Source organism: Sarcophilus harrisii, chromosome 2 (genome assembly GCF_902635505.1).
Source record: "Sarcophilus harrisii chromosome 2, mSarHar1.11, whole genome shotgun sequence".
NCBI lineage: Eukaryota > Metazoa > Chordata > Mammalia > Dasyuromorphia > Dasyuridae > Sarcophilus > Sarcophilus harrisii.
In genome coordinates, this window is record NC_045427.1 from 591,542,624 (window position 1) to 591,566,035 (window position 23,412).

The window sequence follows — 23,412 nt, forward strand, 5'->3', positions numbered from 1 at the left end:
TCTCCACCCCCCTCCACTAAGCTACCCCCCAGGAGAGGGAACTTAGTTTCCTCTAGGAAGCTAGCAATCTAGCTTGTCAGAAGCAGGCTCAATGCTAGACCACACCTCAGTCCAAGCAGAAGAGACTGGCTGTGGGAGCTCAAGCAGCAATACTATGTGGAGCTGGGGCTCAGCAGCTGTACATCACATAGCTCCATGCCTAAGGGAGCTTTTCTTCCCAAGGGAGAGCTCCAGCCCCTCCGGGGGTATGCAATGACTGGAGGCACAGACATCCTGGTCAGGCACAAGAGCTTCCAAAGCAGGGGGATTGAGACCGCCCTAATCAGTCACTTCCCTACTACCCCAGCTCAGTCCTCTTCACCTGCTTCCCTCCCATCACCTCCACCCTATCCTGTAGCCAGCTACCCCTCCCCAAACATCTGACCTCCAACAATCCCCCCTCACCTTCCCTCCTAATCCTTCCCAATCTCATCACCTCTCCTCTCTTTTTCCTCTTCCCCATTCCATAGCACCCCCTTTCTCCAGAGGTTTCCCCTCCCACATCCCCCCTGCATGGCTTATCTCCAGCCAAGAGACGAGGGTTCAAGAACCCCGCGCCCCTTCTCAAGTTGAGAGAGAAGCCACTGCTTCCTTCTCCTCCCCCCTTCGCTCACCCCGGCTGCCATCCCTGCTGCCCAGCTTGGGGGAATGGGGGGGGGGGGGGAACCGGGAACGGTGGAGGGATGGGAGAAACTTTCTCCATCCAAAGGTATGGGGGGGGGGGGTTGGAAAGGTACAAGGGACAGCCGGGTACTTACGGGGCCGTCCGTTCCGGGTGCCATCCTCACTGCCCCCTCCGCCCCCCGCACCGTCTGGGGGCGACGGGTCGCGGAGACAGGGCGGGCGCTCGCCTCCTTCCAGCTCCCTGTCCCGGCCCCGGGCTCGACTCAACCCTCTCGCCCCGACGCCGCTCTGCTTTATACAACTCCACTCGAGCGCGCCCAGGCTTATGTAAAGGCTGGCGGAGACAAGCAGCCAATGACTGCAGAGCCGGGGGGTGGGGAGCGGGGGGCGGGAGGGAGGGATCGGCCAATGGCAGGAAAGGGAATTCGGGGAGGGGGGGCATTGGGGTGGGGGGCAGAGGGGCCGCCTCCCCGCGCTGATTTAGTAGCCGGGATTGCGGTGGCAGTCGGCGGCCAGGCTGGCCCGGGAGCCGGAGCGGGAGCGGCGGCCTCGGGGGTGGGGGGGCAAGCGAGCGCTCCTCCCCGGCACGGCGAGCGCTCCCCGCAGCCACGTCTCGTAACCTTCAGGAGGCAGCAGGGCCTGGCGAGAAGAGGGGCGGGGGGAAGAGGGCTCCTCCCGGGGCTGTGGTTCCTGGAGCTGTCTCCAGTTGGGAGCCGGAGTCTCCGGGGAGAGGAACGGACCGGGAAGCCTGGGGAGGGGATTCCGGGGGCTGGGTCCCTCCGGCGGATTGCGCCCGGAGGAGCAGCGGGGGCAGCTGGAGCGCCCCTACCTGCCTTTCTCGTTTTCCCCTCCGGTAAAGATCTGTCGCTCGCCTCCGGCAGGACCCCGGAGCCGGGCCCGTCTGGGACGGCCGCAGAAACGGCACTGATGGCGAGATTCCGGGCTGCGGAGCCCGAGAGCTGAGCCAGATCTTTATCCGGTCTAGGGGACGTGCCCGAGTGCCTCCCGGGAACTGTTTAGTATGGAGGGAAGGCCTCCACCGACGGCTCCGGGGGGCGGGGAGGGAGCAGTGCGGGAGGAGGAGCGGAGAAGGCGGCGGCGGCTGCTGCCTGCCGGACTCCTCGGAGAGCATGGAGCCCCGGCCAGTCCCAAGAGCGCGCCACCTGAGCCTCCGCGCCCTTGCTTTAGGCTGGCCCTGCTCTGGTCCTGGGCGCCAAGACCCCGCCAGGTCCTTTGGTGCTGGTGCGCACTGGGAGTTCCTTCCCTAAAGTATCCACTGCAGAGGGCATGGGAGGATTCCCGTTTCTTTCCGAAGCATGGAGCATGGGGGGACGAGCGGTAGACATGACCAGAGAAGGACGTTCTTGGGCATTCCTGCCAAGCAGCACCATTCCCAGGGCTGGGAACCGGCCCAGGTAAATGTCCAGAACCAATGGGCCTAATCACTGGTTCTGACATGAGCAAACTAAACTGGGCAAGGCCTAGGGTATCTGACATATAAACGCTGGGGATTTGGATGCCGAGAGAACCACGGAAATTAATGCATACTCAGATGACACGGGACAGATCTAATAGCTTTTGTTTTTCCCTATAAACACTGCTGGTATTCATATGGCCATCCTCCATTAGTGTAGACTTCCCTGGTCAACCTGAAACTTAGCTCTTATAATTGCTGAGAAAGAAGTTGTTAACATTCTAGAATAGGGGGTGCAGCTAATAGTGAAGGACGAGATCTATAAAGACCAAGAGCCTGTGTGCCCAGAACAAAACTGTAAGCTCTCTGGACTCTGGAGGGGATATAATAGGATTTCTAGCTTCTGAGAGCCCTTCCTCAAAGAAATGTGAGTTCTTCCAATTATAAGGACAGCTTTTGGTTTTGACTTGCATTGTGCACCTTGCAAGATGCTTTAGTTGTAGTAGATGTTTGTAGAATGAATCCCTTTATTGAATAGGAGAGCCAATCCAAACAACCTGAGGACTCTGTCATTTCATAACCATTAGCCCATTTTTTAAGAGTGAAAGCAGATGAGTGAGAGATCACAAAAGAATGGATGGTACTGATGTTCTGATTTGGGGGAGAGTGTCCTTGGCCAGACTCCTGATTTCACTGGTTTCCTGTCTGAAAATTCCCTCCATCATTGCAGATCAGCAACTGGATAATGATGGCTAACATACATATGGTGCTCATATACAGGATGTCCCCAAAGTCTTAGTGCATTTTTAAGCTTTAATGAATCTTGTATAAATTATTTCATTTGATCCACTTTAGCTTCTAGTCTTAGATTGTCTGAAGTCCTGAGATTAAGTGACTTGTTCAAGAAGACACAGCTAGCATGCAATATAGGACTTGAATGCAAGTCTTTTTTTTTTTTAATCCAAAACTAATCCTCTAATCTACTACTTCATGATACTTCTTTTTCATTCTGTTAATCAAGTTTAAATGCATTTTGGTCTTTGGCTGCATCCCTGTGTGGCTGCTTGCATACCTTCTGTGATGTCTGATCTTGGGCAAAGTTCTTTGGACAGAAACTGCCTCAGCATTCTCAAGTCAGAAAGCCAGAAAATAACTGATAATTAGCTCATTTCATTCAGTCCAGGAGCTTTTAAGTACACACACACACACACACACACACATACACACACCCCTTTCTTGGTTTTCTTCTCACTTCTCCCCCTGGTGTGCCAAGCTGTGAGTAGCAACCATAGCAGCAGACCTTTCCCTTTTCTTGGCTTGTCTGATTTAGTAACCAACTCAGTAATTATCAGCATTGCCTATCCAGATGTGACTACAGTCTTTGCACAAAACACTCCATGATATTGTACCTTCCTGTAACCAGCCAGGTACAAATACAACAAACCTAGGATGCTAGAGAAGAGGAGGGCACAGAGATATAAGTGAAGATTGAGGAACAGGCTAAAACTTTGGTCTAGCTTGCTCTCCAGGGAACACAGTCTGGATTCCTTACAGATGCTCACAAGGGCTGAGCACAATAAGGCCAGACAGAATTGGCCCTATCCACCTGACAACATACCATTTCTAAAACAAATTTTAGACACTCAGTGCCAATCCCAGCCTGGCCCTCTGGCAAACACCTTGCCAGTACTCATTAGCATCCAGGATCTGCCCCATCACTTCTGTCTCCCTATGTAAAAATTCCTTTTTTTTTTTTTGAAGTATAGTGTAAAGAAGATATGGGTCAATAGCCTTTGCTCTGATACTACTAGGGTTATGGCCTTTGTCAAGTCACTTCTATGTGGGTTTCAGTTTCCTCATCAATCAAATGAGTATTAGACAATCTCTAAGCCCCTTCCCCAAAACTGGTGATTTTATCCTATATTATTTCATTAGACTATATTATCTAACAAGAATTATCCTTTCCATTATTCTCATAATGTTTCCGATTGCTAATTTGCTCTTTCTTTCTTAGAGTCTTGACTTGTGCTATCCGAAATGCCCTTCTCTCTTCTCTCCCATTTCGTCAAATCCCACCTACTGCTTAAGGTACCTTCTCCAGAAAGCCTTCCCAGATTCCTCCAGACCCAATTCTCTCTCTCTCTTTCTCTCTGTCTCTGTCTCTCTCTCTCTCTCATCTCTTCTCTTCTCTTCTCTCTTTTTTCTTTCTATACTCTTTTTCTTTATTCTCTCTTTTTCTTTTTCTCTCTATCCTCTCTCTTTTTCTTTTTCTTCTTCTATCTGGTATGGGTTAGCACTTGATTCTATATAATGTTGTGTTTTACTCTAATTATCTCTTATTCACAAACTTCTTTCCCCAATCAGATTATGAACTCCTTGAAGTCAAGGACTAACTTTATAATATGTCACTTTTATCTTGCTTTAAGATTTGTGAAGCATTTTAGGGAAACCATTTTACTTGTATTTCACAACAACTTTGTGTGAAGGAGATACGATGAGGGAAACAAGGTTTGAAATGTAAAGGAACTTATCCAGGCTCACACAGCTAGGAATGATCAGAAGCAGGATTCAAAGTCTTATCTACCTAAATCTGTGGCCATCACTCTTTCAATCCTTCATAGCCAATAGAGCAGTGCAAAAATACTGCATGGATAGAGTCATTCCCTCACTCTTAGAGCACACAGTTGCTTTAAATTCTAACAACTATAAAACCTTTGTGCCCTATCTTCTAAAAATTCAAAGGTCTTTACATCTGTATTTGTTGCTAATTCATCCTTAGAGTACCCTCTAGACTTGGACTTCAACTATTATCCAGAAACATCTTCAAAGAGTTTTCAGGACGCTCACAATCAGTAAGCAGAGTGTGGAAGCAACTGTCAAACAGTTGTGGAAACAGTGTTTCCTACTAGTGATACTTACTAGCTGTGTGTTCATGAGTAAGCCACTTAAACTCTGTGAGCTTGGTTCCATTATCTGAAAAATGAGAAAGTTAAGCTAGATTAAGCCCATGATCAGCTAGCTAGATCACTAAATGGAAAGAATGCTGGGCCTGAGTTCAAATCTGGATTCAGACATTTAGTAGCTGTGTGACCCTGGATAAGTCACAACTTGTTTGCTTTAATCCACTGAAGAAGGAAAGGGCAAACCATTCCAGTATCTTTGCCAAGATAACCTATAGTCATGAAGAATAGAATACCACTGAATGACTGAACAACAATTTTATGGTCAAGCTATTGGCACATTAGAGATGAAAACCCTCCCTATTTAAACAAGACATGGAAAGTAAGTTCTTTGTACAAGCCTCAATTTTTGAAGAAAGACAGATCTTGTTTTTTAAATCTGGAGTTTTAATAATCACTAATCAAGGTCCCAGGAGGGTACAATCCTCACAATCCTCACAATTCACCTTACATTTTCTCACTTACATATTCTCTCCATCCTTCCTGAAATTTAAGATATTGACTATTAAATCCCATATCTTCTGATGTTATGTTGTTGGAAAAGGCCAGATGAGAACACTTTTGGGTCTTGGGGACGAGGGAGAAAGGGTCATTTGTTCCAAGTCTATGATTTCACTAACATTCAGAATTCATGATAAAGAAACTCTTTTTGCCTGTATAGATGGGTACCTATTCTGCACATTAGAATCTTAGAGAATTACCTGGAGGCACTGAGAATCTTAAGTCATAACAGCCAGCATTTATATAACTCCTACTCTTTGCCAAGCACTTTACAAATGTCATCTCATTTGAGCCTCACATTCACCTTGGGAGATAGGTATTATTATTCTTATTTTACAGCCGAGGAAACTGAGGCAAATGGCATTTTGCCCTATGCATACATAGTAAGTGCTCAACAACTGTCTGTCCCAATGAATTGAAGATTTGGTCAAGGATGCAAGGATGTACTGAATAGTGGTGAAAGAGTCCACTAGTTCACTATCAGGAAGTCAGTCCAGAGAAGATTGAGGTAAGAAAGAAACCATTGAGGGGAGTTTCCTCAGACAGAAAGGGCTCAAAGAAGAGACTTGATAGAGGGATTGAATGAAATCTAAGGGACCCGGCAGATTGGTGCCCTCGCAGCCCACCAAAGAACAGAGTGGCTGGAGGACCAGGTTAAAAAATAATCCAGTTAGTCATACCTGCTAGATGGAACTGAAGTAACCATGAGAACCCAATTCATTGTGTACTTAGCAGGATCAACATGGCTTAAATATTAGGCTATATACCTGGACTTTGTCTCTGGGTATAGTTGTACCTGCCCTCCCCTCCCCCAATTCCATCACACTGTAGATTTCAGTTTAAAATGAATGGCTGATCATCTAATGTGCTGAAGACACATTATGGAGAGAGGCAATGTTAGAAGGGGAAGAAATGCTATCATTTCATAGGCCAAGAGAAAAGAAACTTTAATAGGATAGTTAAGTGGCAGAAAGTTACCAGTGATAAATAGCAAGGAGTCTTCTGTTTGAGGATGCCATGAGCGCTTTCTTCACTGGGGAAGAAAGAAAAAGGAAAGGAAAAAAATAAATGAGATAGAAGGGATAGGAGCAAGGGAAAAATAAAAAAGGAAGAAGTAATAAAGATAGAAGACAAGGTTGCAAAAAAGAGAATATGATAGAGTACTGGGCCTGGTGTCAGGAAGACTTAAATTCAAATCTTGCCTCAGATACTTACTAGTTGTATGATACTGGACGAGACATTTCACTTCAGTTTTCTCATTTATAAAATGGGGGGTAGTAATAGCAATTATCTCCCCAAGTGGTTATTAGGATCAAATGGGGTAAGAAATGGAAAGTACTTAGAATATTGCCTGATATACAATAAGCACTATATAAACGTTAGCTATTATTATTAATATTATTATTGAAAAGGAGGAAAATAGAAACAGATAATGAGAAATAATTATGTTATTATTTTAGCTTATTATTTTGTGAGCCAAAGAGCAATGAAAAGATACATGGGAAGTGTAAATAGGTTATAACATATCAGTAATGATCTCTTATATGAAAAAATGGAAAGAAAATATCAAGGAAATTTTTATTAAAAAATAAGTTTAGCTGATCAGGTTGGTAAAGGAAGGAATAAGAGGATATCTTAAGAACTTACAGAAATATCCAGGAGCTATCTAATGATCTAGTATAGACTGTCCCTAGGGTATTGAGTACATCCTTAATGAAGGAATTATGGAAAGGCCAGGGCAAGAATCTCATAGGATGAGGCAGCAGGGATAGGTCATTATCTCCAGTAGGGAAGAGAATGCCCACATCAGTAAGCCCATGTCTTCAAATATGGACATATTATTACTAATATCCATTTGTCATTCAGTTGTTTCAATAGCATTTGACTCTTCATGAGTCCATTTGGGATTTTCTAAACAAAGGTACTGAAGAGGTTTGCCATTTCCTTCTCTAGCTCATTTTACAGGAAACTGCAGCCCACAGAGTTAAATGACTTGCCCAGGATCACACAGTTAATAAGTGTCCCAGGCCAGATTTGAACCCAGAAAGATTTATCTATCTTTCTTGGGACCAGATACTATATCCATCATATCGCCTATCAGTCCATACTAGACATTTCAGAATACTCCACATCAAGAGAGGGCCAAGCAGCGTCAAAAACGGCAAACATAAAGAATTGGGTCAGAAAATGGTACACAAAGAAGGGAGGGAAGGATAGGGAACAAAGGCAATGAGCTGAGTACCCAGGATTTGGATGGAACCGAAGTGGGTATAAAATGTATTCACTGGTGGTAGTGGTGGAGTACTGGGTGGGAAAAGATTGTTAGACTCCTAGTAATTAAATGAATCCTTGGAATACTTACATAAAGCAGATTGTATCTAATCCATCAAGTCCATCATCCATTTACTGCAATGTTAAGAACCCAACTTTGTATTATATCATTATTCTCTTGCTTGTCTTTAGTTTATGTTTTTGAAACTCTCTTTTAAAATCTTCCATGTTCTAGTTTCATGTTCTCTTCTGTCCCTGCATTTTTCTGAGACAAAAGGCAGAGGTACAATGAAAGAGATTAATGTTATCTTATCCTGAATTCAAGTTTCCTCCAGAGAGATCCACCAATGCAATGAGTCTCAGAAGGTCAAAGCACTGCTTCTGCACGAGGAAACATGAAATCTGGGTCCCTGAACCAGTAGTTTATGGGTAGAAAAAAAGTTGTCATAAATCCATAGAATTATTGAACTGGGAGAGTCATGCAGTCCAACCCACTGATTTTAAATATGAGGAAACTGGGATTCAAAGAGAACAGATGAGTTGGTAGCTAACCAATTATAGTTGAAATGAGAGCTCAGGTTCTGGATCTCTATAATCTTGTGCATTTCACTTCTATGGTATAGATGTATATGCACATGAAGGGGAATTCCATGCATCTCCACTTTCTCTTGCCATAATTCTCCATATCCACTCTGTCTTGCTAGGTCTTCCTCTGAAGTCTTTCAGATGCATTTCTTGTTGCCACTCTCAGATTCTAATTCTCACACCTGAATTTCTGCAATAGCCAGCCAGCTTGTGTCCCTCCTTGCCAGTTCTTCCAATCCATCCTGCACACTACTGCCAGATTGATCTTCCTTAAACCCTGCTTTCCTCCTGTTATTCCTCTGCTCAAGAGTCTTACACTGGCTCCCCATTGCCTAGTACATCAATTCCAAATGCCTCTGTCTCGTTTTAAAGACTTTCCTTTAAAGGATTGCCTCTACTCTAGACTTGCATCTTTCCTTCCCCTGGGATACTCTCACAAACACCTCTCCAAAGTTATTTCTTGCTACTCTTCCAAAAGCAGTCTCCAGTCTCACTGTTCAGTCCTATCCAGTACCAGTCTCACTGTTCCTAAGCACACCAGGCTTAGTGCTTTTGCTCATAACAGTCCTCTCCTTCTTACTTCCTTCCATATGCTGTCTCTCCGTCAAGGTTGGAACCAAGTCTCACTCTTTCTATGGGCAAATCACTTCAACCTTCTGAACCGCTTTTCTCACCTGAAAAATGGTGATAATAATACTTATACTTCCCACTTCACAGAGAATGCTATAAGGATCAAATGAGATAATATATAGAAAACATTTAGCAAATCTTAAAGCACTATGTAAATGTCAGCTAATATTTTTATCTCTCTTGCTGAGCACATAGCACAGAACTCTGCATGCAAGCTGGGGGTGATCGATAAATGTTGACTGACCATTTGTATTTAGTCTATGAAGTGGGAAGAAGAATTTCCCTATCATTTTGGTTCTGCAAATTTAACTCAGATGAACAGAGAATAAAAGGAAGTGTGAACTTATTTCAACAGGGAAGGAATTTAGGTTACATGTATGTAAGGCACAATTTTCTCTCTGTAAGAGCTGAGAGACTAGAACTAATTACCACCAGAGGTTATAGAATCCACTTCCCTAGAGATCTTGTAGAACTGGACAGATATTCACCTATCAGGTTTGATGTAGGTACAGTTTCGCCTGAAGGCAACAGTATGTTTTATGCCTGGGCATAGCTGGCATCAGGACAGGACTGCCCACTAGCAGTTCAGTTATCCACGAAGGGTATGGTTGTTTCTATAACATGTGCAGACCAGGAGTATATCTAGTCACAGTGGAATGGATAGGGCTGGAGGGATCAAAGGAGTATTGATTTAGGATAGAAAGAGTCAAGGAATGAGGGGGGGGGCGGAACACACATGCATAAGAGCAGAGCAGAATCAAGCTTTAGTGGAAAACTTAAGAGAGCTAAGATAGAGCCCTAAGGTATAAATGGGAACTTTTTAATAACAGTAGTATATAAATTCCTTGTATTTGTATAGCATTTTACAGTTTATAAAGCATTTTTAATATACTTTATCCCATCCAAACATCCTGCAAAGTAAACAGGGAAGATATGATTATGCCTTTTTTTTTTTTTTTTTTGAGAACTGAATTGGATATGATATATCCAAGGTTACTATTAAATAGCCAAGCAATTATCAGTTGACAACCTTCTGACTTTCAGTAGGGTGCTATTTAGCACCATATTGCTTGAGCCTAATATTCCTAGTTATTTGTTTTATATATTATTTATATATTTATATAACATCATCTCTATACCCACAATATACTTATGCACGTATGCTGTAGCTATATTACATATATACACACACGTGTGTGTGTGTGTGTGTGTGTGTGTGAGATGTATTTCCAGCCACTCTATTCCTTACCTAATAAGCACAGATTTCTAGCACTGGTCCTAGCTCTGTCTTTTTCCATGGGGAACAAATAGCCAATAGATAATGACCATTACTAGGACATGTGATATTAGAAAGGTGTGCAAGAGCTCCATCTGGTGGTTTTCTCCAGAGGTGGCAGCTGACAAATGGAACCCAGGCACCTACATATTGGACTTGGGAACTACAAGGCAGAAGTGGGCAGGTCCTAAGACCTCCTCCAAACAGGAATCTCCTATCTGAGTTACTAAAACAGCTGGCCTCCCCCTTCCCAGATTGTCTTCTCTCCAATCCATTCTACATAAAGCTGGCAAAGGAATCTTCCTCAGATGTTATTTTCATCTTTTCTCCTGTGCTTAAAGAACCTGCAAGTGGTGGTTCTCAAACATTTGTTTTCAATATCTTTATCCTATTAAAAATTATTGAGGATCTCTCCAAAGCGTTTTTGTTCATCTGGGTTATATTTATACACATTTACCATATTAGAAATAAAAACTATTTTTGAATTTGTAGACCCTCTAAAAGGGTTTCAGAGATCCCCAGGATTCTCTAGACCATACTTTGAGAAGTACATACTGAGCAAATCATGAAATGTCACTGTTCTGTTTAATTCACCTATAATGGGAGTAATAATACCTACTTAATAATAAGCATAGATAGCATTTATACAGCCATTTAAAGTGCACAAAGTGTTTACATTATTTCACAAGACTCTCAGATGGAAAAAGATTAGATTTAGGGATAGGATAGAGAAAGGGAGTCACATTTCTGAACTTCTGATTACATCAGTTCAAGCAATATTTCCATGGATCAATTATTACCTCTGTGCTGATGATTCTCTAATCAACTTATCTAGTCCTAATCTCTCTCTTAATCTTCAGATTCTCATCTCTATCTGCCTATTGGACATTTCAAACTAAATATGCCATAGACATATCAAATTCAATATATCTAAGACTTAATCCCCAATTCCCCTCTCCCCAAAATCCTGTCTTTTTCTGAACTTTCCAATTAGTGTAGAGAGTACCACCATCCTCTCAGTCACTCAAACTCACACCTTAGGGGTCATCCTCAACTCATCACTCTCTCACCCTCCCTATCCAACATGCTGCCAAGTCCTGTTAATTTTACCTTTGTAACATTTCTTGGATACAGTCATTTCTCATCTCTGACTTGGCTACTCTGGTTCAGGCCCTAATCACTTCACACTTGAATTACTGCAGTAGCCTGCTGGTTGTTCTTCCTGACCTAAGTTCTAAAGTATAGTCTTAAAATATAGATCTGACTATTCCTCCTCCTTCAATAAATTCCAATGGCTCCCTATTATCTTCAGGACCAAACATAAAAACCCTATTTGGCATTCAAAACCTTTTAAAATGGAGACCTTTCTAATTGCACATGTTTAATATATATTGGATTCCTTGCTATCTAGGGGAGGGGATGAAGAGAAAGAAGGGAGAAAAATTTGAACCACAATGTTTTCCAAGGGTGCATGTTGGAAACTATCTTTGCATATATTTTGAAAATAAAAAGCTATTATTAAAAAATATAGATCCTTTCTACTTTTCTGATCTCCTTAAATCATACTCTCTCCTGCATACTCTATCATCTAGTGATAATGCCTTCCTTGCTGTTCCTTGCATAAAACCCATTAGGTCATTGCCAGTCATCTTGACTTATGGATAGCCACTAGACTCTGATGACTCTGGATGAGAGAGTGAGACTGAAGATTTTGCATGGAACTACTTCACTTAAATCCAATTCACTTACAAATTATAACATCACCCTCCTGAGATGTTGAGAATTCTTTGAGAATGAAGGGTGAACAAAAACATCTCTAGACTCCACGTACTTTCATTGGCTACCCCCTCTCTCCATACCTCTCCCCTCAACTCTGCCTTCTGGCCCTCCTAGCTTTCTTCAAGTCTCAGATAAAGTCTTAATTTCTGCAAAAAGCGTTTCCCAAACCCTCTTAATGCTAAAAACTCCCCTCTGTTAATTATCTCCATTTTATCTCATATCTATCTAGTTTGTACATGTTTGTATAACTTCCCCAGAAGACTTTGAACTCCTTGAAAGCAAGAACTGTCTTTTACCTTTCTTTTTATACCTGGACCTTAACTATATTCTTGTGTTAATCTGGGCAATTTATATTTTTGTAAATATTCATCCATTTTGGTTAGATTGTCAGATTTGCCTCCATACAGTTGGCAGTTCTCCTAATTATTGCTTTAATTTCCTTTTTTGTTGGTAGTAAGTTCACCCTTTTCATTTTGATACTGATAATTTGTTTTTTTTCTTTCCTTTTTCTAATCCAAACCAAACCAAAGGTTTATCTATTTTTCTTAAGTAGGTTCTTAATAAACTCTTGTTGACCTCGTGACTGGAAATTTCTTCCATGTGATCAAAGCAGCAACTTATCTGTAATTTAGAGTCTTAAGAGAGTCACCTGGAGGCACCAATAGTTTAAGTGACTAGTCCATAGTCAGCCAGACAACATGTCAGGGTCAGGAGCTGAACCAAGTCTGGAGGATAATCCATAGATAAATTAATACTATGTTTTCCCCATCCTCTTATTCTGTCTCATATGTATGTAACTATACACAGCTCAGTAGCTCAGTGGATAAAGCATTTACCCTGGAGTCAGGAGGACTTGAATTCAAATCCAGTCTCAAACATTTACTAGCTATGTGACCCTGGGAAAGTCACTTAACCCTGTTTGTTTCAGCTTCCTCATCTGTCAAATGAACTGTAGAAGGAACTAGAAAACCACTCAAGAATCTTTGCCAAGCAAATAAACCCCAAATGCCACGAAGAATTTGATGTTACTAAACAACAGTGTACACAAACATATGTGTTACACATATGCATACATATAATATACACATCTACAAACATATACACATATGTATGTACATATAGTTTTCAGATTTTGGTTACAAGTTCTACAACCCGTTTTCCATAGATTTTTTTCAAGTTTTGTAATTCATTCAAAGTTATGCTACAATTTGGAACTATGCTCAAAAAGTTACCAAACTGTGCATACTCTTTGATCCAGCAGTGTTTCTACTGGGCCTGTATTCCAAAGAGATCTTAAAGGAGGGAAAAGGCCCATATGTGCCAAAATGTTTGTGGCAGGCCTCTTTGTAGTGGCAAAAAAACTGGAAACTGAATGGAAGCCCATCAGGTGGAGAATGACTAAATAAATTGTGGTATATGAATGTTATGGAATATTATTGTTCTGTAAGAAATGACCAGCAGGATGAATACAGAGAGGCTTGGAGAGACCTACATGAACTGATGCTGAGTGCAGTGAGCAGGATCAGGAGATCATTTTACACTTCAACAACGATACTATATGAGGACATATTCTGATGGAAATGGATTTCTTCGACAAAGAGAAGATCTAATTCAGTTCCAATTAATCAATGATGGACAGAAGTAGCTACACCCAGAGAAGGAACACTGAGAAATGAATGTGGACTACTTGCAGTTTTATTTTTCTTCCTGGGTTATTTTTACTTTCTGAATCCAATTCTTCCTGTGCAACAAGAGAACTGTTCTGTTCTGCACACATATATTGTATCTAAGATAAACTTTAACATATTTAACATGTATGAGACTGCCTGCCATCTAAGGGAGGGGGTGGAGGGAGGGAAGGGAAAAGTTGGAACAGAAGTGAGTGAAAGGGACAATGTTGCAAAAATTACCCATGCATATGTTCTGTCAATAAAAAGCTATAATAAAAAAAGTTATGCTACCTTTTAAGGAAAATTTTACTATAAGTTTTTTTTTTAACTATTGATGTTCCATCCACTAAAATACAAAATAAAGAGAAATTTTTTTTTAAATATAAATTACCTTCTTCTATCCTGCACCCTATGCCCTATATATCTTATTCTTAATAGCACTAAAGTAGAAAACACCAAAGCTAAATTCAAGAGGGTTCTTACTTAGATTTAGACTCTATTAGATGTTTTCTGAAGTCCTTTTCAACTTTTCTGAGATTGTAATCAGCTAGCATCACATTTGAGAAGAGCTGACTCAGGGTCACTTAAAGATCATCCACTCTTCCCCTCCTGGCAGAAATCAGCTACTACTCCTATTTAAAATATAAAAAATGGGCTCTAGAGGGTTTTCATTTTGTCAATTCAATTCATCAAAAACTTAAAGCTTTGGGGAAGATGAAAAGATTAAGATGTGTACCTGAATTGTGGACCTTACAATTCAGTAGAGTAAAATATATTCAAAGGATTATAATGCACAATAACATATGGTAAATTCATTACAGTGCTATAGAAGGGTCATGTGTGATATGATTGAGAAAAGGCCATTATCGAAGGAGAACAGATTGTTTAGGTTAATTTAATTTAATAGTGGATTGAGAGTTAAAAATAAACACTGTCATATTAAACTTGTTGAAAATCTTCCTATAAAACTTGAGTATAATTTCCTGCCTTAGTAAATACAGTAAAATAAACCTCATTTAATTATGTGTGTATTCAGGTTTGGATTGGAGGACAATTTGTCTAGATGTTTTAGAAGAGATTGTTTGTTAGGTATAGATTGGACTAAATGATTTTTGACATTCTTTGCAACTTTGAAATTCTATAATTCTATGATTGGTAGCTTAGAAAATCTTGGAGCTGTCAATAAGCTTATAGAGTATAGTTGATAAGAGGCTGTGAAAGAAAGATTGATTGGGTTACATGTTTACCGTACATACCCTTGAAATTTCTTCTATTTTCTTTAAAAAAAAATCAGTGTTTTATGTCAGATTGTTTTCCTATCACTTCTTTTCTTTTCATTGATTTCCTCCTAAAACTGCAGTCTAGAAAAATTCTGTTTAACTTATAGGGTCAGTATTAGTTAATTGAGGTTTTGCTGTGCTGTTTTTACTAGTCTGTCTCATTGAGTAAAAAATGTTTAGCTGACCTATTCTGTTTTTCCTTAGTCCATGAGAAGGAAGCAGACAGGGTATGGTTCAATAGGAATTACTGAATTTCGAGGTTTGTTTTGGAAGACAGCTGAGACAGTATCATAGAATCATAAATTTAGGCCTGGAAGAAACTTTAGAGGTCAGCTGGTCCAACCTCCTCCTTTTACAGATGAGGAAACAGTGATTAATTGACTTGCCCAAGGTGAGTAAGCTATTGAGTTGGAATTCAAACACAGGTCCTCTGACTCTGGAGGATCTCAGTGTTCTTTTTAATATGCCATGTTTCCTCATTTTCTACTGTCTAAAAATGGTAGTAATATCACAGTCATAGAGTTGTGAGGTGTACCAGACCTATCTGAACAAGAATCCCTTTTACAGTATCCCTGACATAGCTTGAAGACCGCCAGTGAAGAGAAACCCACTGTCTCTCAAAAGTAGCCCTAATTGTGAGGAAATTATTCCTTTCATCAAGCCTACATCTACAGCTTATTTCCTGAATTATTCTCCTTTAAAAGCCCCTCCTCCATGTCGAACCACATGCAGGATATCTTGTAGTAATTAGGCACTAGAAATGTTAGTGAACCATATAATAATGCCCTATTTGACAAATGGTGAAAACTTGATGACCATAAATGAGCAATGCCATCAAATGCCCTAGTGTGGTAATGGGCTAGCCTTCAGAGAACCAACAAAATCAGCATGAAAACAACAAGAGTTCATCCCAGTTCCTTGAATCTAGTAGGCACTTAACAGATGTTTGTGTACTATAGGACCTAGATGCCACCACAACCTATAAATTAGGGTAGTCAATAGACTAGGGAGCCAACCAGAGTCTAAATCTGGGCAATGATGGACTGGAAGAATCTTTAAAGCAATTTATTTTACCTCAGTTATTTCTGGATATACCCCACCCCACCAGCTAACCCTTCTGAGTGATGAGAAGCCAATTCACCCTCAGCTCAAATCTTCACTGGGTACAGAGCCCGATCAATTACAGCAAGTATTTATTTTACTTAACTGGAAAGAATGCTGGACTGAGAGTCAGGAAAACTTGGGTTTTATTCCCAGACAGACACCAACTAGCTGTGTGACCTTGGTGGGGTGGGGTTGGGGGTGGGGTTCCTTGCCTTATCTAGATCTGTTTATTGATTGGTGAAGTGACAAATTTAGAATACATTATTTCAAAGGACCCTTCCTGTTCTAAGATTCTATAATTCTGTGAATTGGGAAGGCTATCAAATTAAGAAAATGAACACATAGCCTAAAGATATTCAGATTATACTGGGAACATATTTAAAGGGCAACACATGGCTTATGGCTAGAGAGGTGCTTTGAAATTAGTAAAATATGAATTCAAATCCTGCCTCTCAAAATTATGGGACAATGGAACAAGAAAGCTCTCAATGTCCTAAGAACATAAGTTACTTTTGAGCTGCCTATCTGCATAGTTGGAGGTAATATCAATAATAGGAAACCAAATCAAGGAAATTATAGGAATGGGCCCCAAAAAGTATATTTCAGAAAAAAATTGCAGCCTAGAGCTACTCTTTAAGAACTATAAGAAATCACAAATCGATAATTTTCAGTCTTCCAGAGATAGACAGCATGGCTGGGAGAACAGACTCTGTTCCCAGCATTTGTCTGAAAGGTACAGATGGGCGGACCTTAAAATTGGGCATTCAGTAAACAATGAAAGGCTTGAACCAGATCATTCTTCCAATTCTAATAAGTCTGTGGTCTTATAAATTAAAATATCACAGAGATGAGGTTGACAAACCTAGAACATTGTTGGACAGAAGTTATTCACTGGGTTTAATAGAAAAGGTGTGCAAAACTCTACTAGCATTGGAGCTAGAAGGAATCTTAGCATCTAATCTAATGTTCCCATTTTACAGATAGGAAACTGAGACACAGAAAGAACAAGACTTGGTCTGGTTATAGAGAATCAGGAGACCTGTATTTGAATCCCAGCTCAAGTGATCCTAAGAAATTCACTTGAATATTTTGAACATCAATTTCTTCATCTGCAAAATGTGCCTAACAGGTCGTAGGGATGTTGTAAGGGTCAAATGAAATGATGTATGTTAAGTACTTTGTAAACCTCAGAGAGCTGTGTAAATGCAAGCCATTTTTCTTTCTTTTCTTTTTGGGAAACAATTGAGGTTAAGTGATTTAATGGAAAAGAGGGAAGCCTCTCTACAAACTTAACAGTGGCTGACTGCACAACTAGTCTCTAGATCGAAATGATTCTCCTTTAATTCAGCGATGATGGACAAACATACATCACCGGTAGTATCATGGATATCTGCCTCCATAGCTTCAGTCAACTGTAGCTGTACCCGCCTCCTAGAAACAGTTTCCCTCCACCTTTAGAGAAGAATTTTTCTCTGTTTCAATTATTTTCAAAGGCTCCTTCTGTTCTTTATGGGGTTCCCATTCCACTGGGATTTCCTATATCTTCAATCACTCCTGCTCCACAGTACACTGAAACAAAGGGGCAAGAGCCAAGGGAGGTTTGAAAAGAGCCAGTTCTATCCCGAAAGGAATGAGTAAGAAAATACTCATTAAGCACTCACTGTGTGCCGAGTGTCGTGCTGGGTGCTGGAGATACAAATTGAGAAGTGAAATATTCCCTGCTCTCAAAGAACTCATATTCTAATTATAACATATATGGGGGGCGGGTGCACCTCCAGGGCAGATGGCAAAAACCAGCTGTCCTTAGTGTACAATGGCAGGATGGTTGAGGAATGTTTGGGGTTCTGGAAAGCATAATAGCACAGAAGATGATGAGACTAATGCAAATTATGGAGCAATGGCAGATATTAAAGCCTGGCAGACCCTTCTTGGTCAGCTAAGTGTCCCAGTGGCTAGAGTGCTGGGTCTGGAGTCAGGAAGACTCATTTTGCTGAGTTCAAAGCTGGCCTCGGATATTCTTCGTTGTGTGATCCTAGTCAAGTCACTTAGTCCTGTTGCCTCAGTTTCCTCATTTGTAAAATGAGCTGGAGAAAGAAATTACAAACTACTGCAGTATGTTTGCCAAGAAATCCCCAAATAAGGTCATGAAGAGTCAGATGCAACTAATCAACTGAACAACAACAGCCCACCATCTTACTAGAGAAGAATTGTAGTTGGTGATTCCTGCTCATCCAAATGGTGTGAGTGCCCATGTCTCTGGGAAGGGTGTACCCAAAGGGAGAGACTCTAGGCTACCTCTCTTGGGAATGAGGATAAACATGTCAAATAGGGACTGAGCAGAAAAATGGAAAAGTTCCCCTTTCCTCATGTATTGCTCTTTCTGCACCCTCAGGCTTCCTGCTGAGATCTGAGGAAAAGAATTACTCAAAACCTTCAGTGTAACTCTCTGCATGCCCCCATGGACATCCCACTACCCCCAGCCTTTTCTTCTCTCTCCCAAATCTGCTGAAATTAATAACCTTTCTTGCAGGCCTGCTGGCCACTATTAACCCAATCAAACATCTGAACTGCTTTGGGTGGTCGTGTGAAGGTTAATCAGGGCTAAGACTGTCTGAGACTCCTGGAGGTTGCTGTCACCCCTTGTCATGCCCCAGAGCCCTATTCTGGCCTCTTCCTGTCGCCGGGACATCATTAGAAATGTTAATTATTAATTATCACTAAAAGCCCTTTTTGCTGCATTGCTGTTCTTGATCGCTCTCACTATCTCTCTTTTTTTCCCCTTTCCTTCTGTAACTGAATCCTCACGCTCAAATCTCCTGCCTTTGCTCTGCTCACCTCTCTACCTGCTACCAGGAGAGTTGGCAATGCCCTGAGTATAAGGTATGTGTACGGGGCAGGGGGAGGGAGAGACATCTGGCCGAGTCTCTAGGTTGAATCATTCTGTGCTGAGCTGCCACTTCTGTATTTTAGGTAAAAACCTAGTTTTGAACTTTAAGAAATCAAGGACACAGAAGCAGGACAATGGCTGAGTTTTATCAGTCCACAGTATTGTTGATAAGCCTAAATGACCTCTTCTCCATTTTACCACAATTACTCTTATAGTACTTTGTACTTGGATCTCTACCTTTGAGGATCATGATCAATCTTATAGGCAAATGAAGCAGTTATCCTTGAGAGGCACCCAGAAGACACATCCCCCTCCTCATGCAAAACTAGTTCCCCTATTCTGACTTAATGCCTGAATTTTTTTTTAATTAGAGAATCATTTCTCTGTATATTGAAGACTTTCCAGTCTTCAAGAATCTCCAAAGCTAGTTAAAATATCCCTGGGAAAGGCAACCTCATAAGCCTTATTTCTCAACTATTATCAATTAACCATATAAAAGAGATTCTAGTCCTCGGAATGGGACATAGGATAAACAAGTGAAGAAAGAGAAGAGAAAGAAAATACTAGTGGAAAGAGGCCAAAGAGAAATTTATCTTTATTATTCCTAGGACTGTTAAATTATAAGCTCCTTAAGGGCAGGAATTATGAATCATTCATCTTTCTATCCCCTACATAGAGCCTTGTACCTAATAGATAGTAACTGCTGATTGGTTAAGTGGTAGTGTGTCTACACACACACACACACACACACACACACACACACATGCTATCCTGAATTTTTGCTATCTTCAGAGAGAGAAAAGTTTTGTTATGCAGAATCCCACTTTGTTATGTAATCTTCTTCATGTCCTATATTAAATTACTCTTTTTGATAAGTTACACTATTAATAAATTCAGTAGTTGTTTTGTGTCTGTTCTCAGACTGTAAGATCCTTGAGGACAGGAACCAACTCTTTTCATTTTTAAAAAAAAATCTTCATGGTGCCCAACTCTGAGTTTATAGCTCAATATATGTTGTCTAATTTCACTCAGACTAACCTTTTCTCAGAAGAGAAGAAAATATAGCAGTCTACAGCTCATACTGGAAATAATGGGACTTAAGACTTATTTCAGAAGAATCACAAAATCGTAAAAATCTTAGAAGTAGAAAGCATCTTAGAAGGCATCCCATCAATAGCTAGTTTGTAGAAAGGCACTAAACTGTACTGAAGGAGTTGAAAGTGCTTCTCCTTCTCTCTGTTGCCAAACTAAGATTCTAGAGTGCTGTGGGAGGGGAAAGGTGATTCCCACTAAGAGGGATAGTCTCCATTATCCCCAACATAAAAGTCCCCTTTCTCTTACCCAATGAATCCTTTCTCTGGCATTCTTAATAAATGGTTTTCCAGCCTCTGTTTGAGAATTTCTGATAATGGGTCATTCACTTCTACAAAGAAACTTGTTCCATTGTTGTTTAGCTTTAATTGTTTAGGAAGTCATTTCTTATGTTGAAACAAAACCCTGCCTCTTTTAACTGCTATGGGTCTATTCTAGTTCTGTCCCTTGCAAAATTTTGGATAAGTCTATTTCCTCTTCTCCAAGATAGTTTTTCAAATAATTGACCACAAATATTACATCTCTCTTTAAGTCTTTTCCAGATTAAATATTACCAGTTCATTCAACCAATTTTCATAAGATATAGTTCCTAAACCCTTTATTATCTTAGTTATCATCTCCTCAATATAAACCAATAATCAATGTCCCTCTTGTAATGTGGCACTCAGAAGTAAACACAATAAATACAGTAGAGTATATAGAATATTATCTCCCAAGGTTGGGCACTATAATTCTATTATTTCACGCAAAAATATATTAGCATTATTGTCAGTCATATTATACCGTTGACATACTGAGTATATTTTTTTTAAGAACTCTTAAATCTTTTTTACATGAACTCCTTCAGATCTAGAGTCACCTTATATGGTTCTTGTGCAAATGATTACTTGAACCTAAGTGCATGACTTCACATTTATTGTCATAAATTTGATTTTGTTGATTTCAACCCATTTTTCTAACCTGGAAACATATTTTTGAACATTGATTCTGTCATCCATAATATTAGCTATTTCTCCCAACTTCATATCTTCCAATTTGATAAATATACCTTATGCCTTCATTCAACTTCTTGATAACAACTAAAAGGGTAGCCATCAGGTGATGAATTTTTTCAATCACAGCATCTCATCTGTCAAACTATCTAGGGATTGCTATTTACATTGGTGGATGGCATTTCTATGCTTAATAAATTTATAAATATTTGTTGTTTGCCCTCAGTAAAATATAAACCCCTTGAAGGCAGAGATAGTTTGGCTTCTGTTTTTGTATCCTCTGTGCCTAGAGCAGTGCTTGGTTTTATTAAGCAGAAATTGCTTAATAAATCGCTGTCGAATTTTATTGAATGTTGAGCAGGACCAAGGACAGAACTCTGCAGCAAGCCACTAGATATGTCCTTCCAAACTGACATGGCGTCATTAAGCAAGACTTTGGATCCCATTATTTATTCAACCCTGGAGCCGCTTAACCATAGTATCATTTTTCTATCTTTACTGCTAGGACATCATAAGGCTTTGTCAAGTGTTTGTGTGTGTGTGTGTGTGTGTGTGTGTGTGTGTGTGTGTGTGTGTGTGAAATTTAAATGCTTTCTACCTATGTCATTCTCCTCATCTGAATGAAAGAGGTTCTTAGTCAAAATGTTGCCAATACATACCTGGGCAGCATAAACTCTTAATTCTAGTATTCAAGACTCTCTACAGTGTGGCTCTAATATACCTATACTTTGTTAGCTCATACCACTCCCCTGTGCACGTGATTCCCCTTGTTGAATTATAAGATGATTTTTTTTCCCCAATCGGAGACTGTGTTTTCATTGTCATATTTTCTTCTGCTTGCACAGAGCCTTGCATGTTGTAGGTACTTAATAACTGTTTATTGTCTTGAATTGAATCATATTTATTTGAGGATGAAGAAGAAAATGTGAGTGACTTGAACTTTAAAGAAACATCAATTGAGAAACTTGGGAAGCAAATTTGAAGATGTTATATTGTTGAATATAAAGAACTATAAGACCTGAATTTTGTTTTTGGTATTCAGAATATTATAATGAAAAGGGTGGATGTTTCAACCAGTTTTTTTAAGGTGTGGTTATTCCTGGGTAGAAAAAAATCACTATAAAAAAAAGTATGGCTCTAACCTTTGTAGGTCAACAGATTTTGTCAGTTCTCCCAGGGATAATCAGGCTCTGTGGGATTGATTCACACTAGATAGACTGACATACAAACAAGAATGCCAATTTATTAATTTACATGAAGAAAGGGGACCATAATAATCAATAGTAGCTAGGCAAGGTACCTCTTCCTCTTGGTTAATGCTATAAAAAGATTGTCAAGTTTTTAGTTTCATAAGATCACTTAGATTTAGAGGCATAAGGAACCTTAGAGGTCATCTAATTCAACTCCCTCATTTTCCAGATGAGGTAATTGTGCCCCCAAGAGGTTAAGTGTCTTGCCCAAGGTTACTGGCCACCAGAACATCCGTCCTTATAGAAACACTTGATTCATATCTTATAATATGTTACAGTTTCTAAAATTATAGCTTCTTTTGCATTAGTTTACATTTAAGATTAGAGGCTCCCTGGTGAGATGGAGAGCCACTTAATCTCATTCGCAACATGTTTACAAATCATCTTTTAATATGAGTTTGTTAGCACAGCAAGAAAGGCAGTGGGGCACTTGGAAATGGGGGAGGAAGAAGGGAGCAGGTACAATTATTGTGCTAGAGGAGGGCACTATCGTTTCTGTTCTGGGTACTAGAGCTATGATTTAATCAGAATATTTAAGGAGAGAGAATTGATGCAGTCATTGTTACGATTTATTTAGGAAAGCTCTCATAATTCTGTGGGTGCAGACAAATCAAATCTGCAGATCAAGGAAAGAGAGGGAAGAATCAGACAGGAGATGAGAGAGGGGGTCATTGCTGCAATGAGGTGAACACAGGGTGCTCTGTGATCCTTGCAAATTTCTCTTCTGTATAGTAGGCATCTGCACACTCTGCCAGGCAGGTGTGTCAAATTCCTGAAAGACAATGAAGAGGATGTACCCCGTTAACCATCTTACGGACATTTAAAATGTGTATAATTGTGCTATACAGCCATCTTGAAGTCTGTTTTTAATAATGAGTTTGTGATTTAGGATCAGTGAAATATGTGTTTATAATAAGTATCTTCTTAAGAGTCCCTTCTACTAAAGGCACATCTAAGGTGATTAGGGTTAGGAGCTCGGTGAGATTTTTTCTATACATTTTCTATTCTATTTCTACATAGTGCCTATATTTTTATATATTACCTAACCCATCCACTTG

General features: G+C 40.3%; 1 protein-coding gene across 3 annotated transcripts in view; it reads right to left on the reverse strand.

Moving 5' to 3' along the window:
* CRTAC1 (cartilage acidic protein 1) overlaps positions 1–951 on the reverse strand; it is a 183,025-nt gene extending 182,074 nt beyond the window's left edge. For 2 of the 3 annotated variants that reach the window (XM_031956215.1, XM_031956216.1), the window contains exon 1: positions 798–951. In XM_031956215.1, the coding sequence (XP_031812075.1) occupies positions 798–821 (24 nt within the window). In that variant the 5' untranslated portion in view covers positions 822–951. The remainder of the gene's footprint in view (positions 1–797) is intronic. The other variant, XM_031956217.1, reaches the window with a different exon arrangement.
* Between the last annotated feature and the right edge of the window lie 22,461 nt (positions 952–23,412).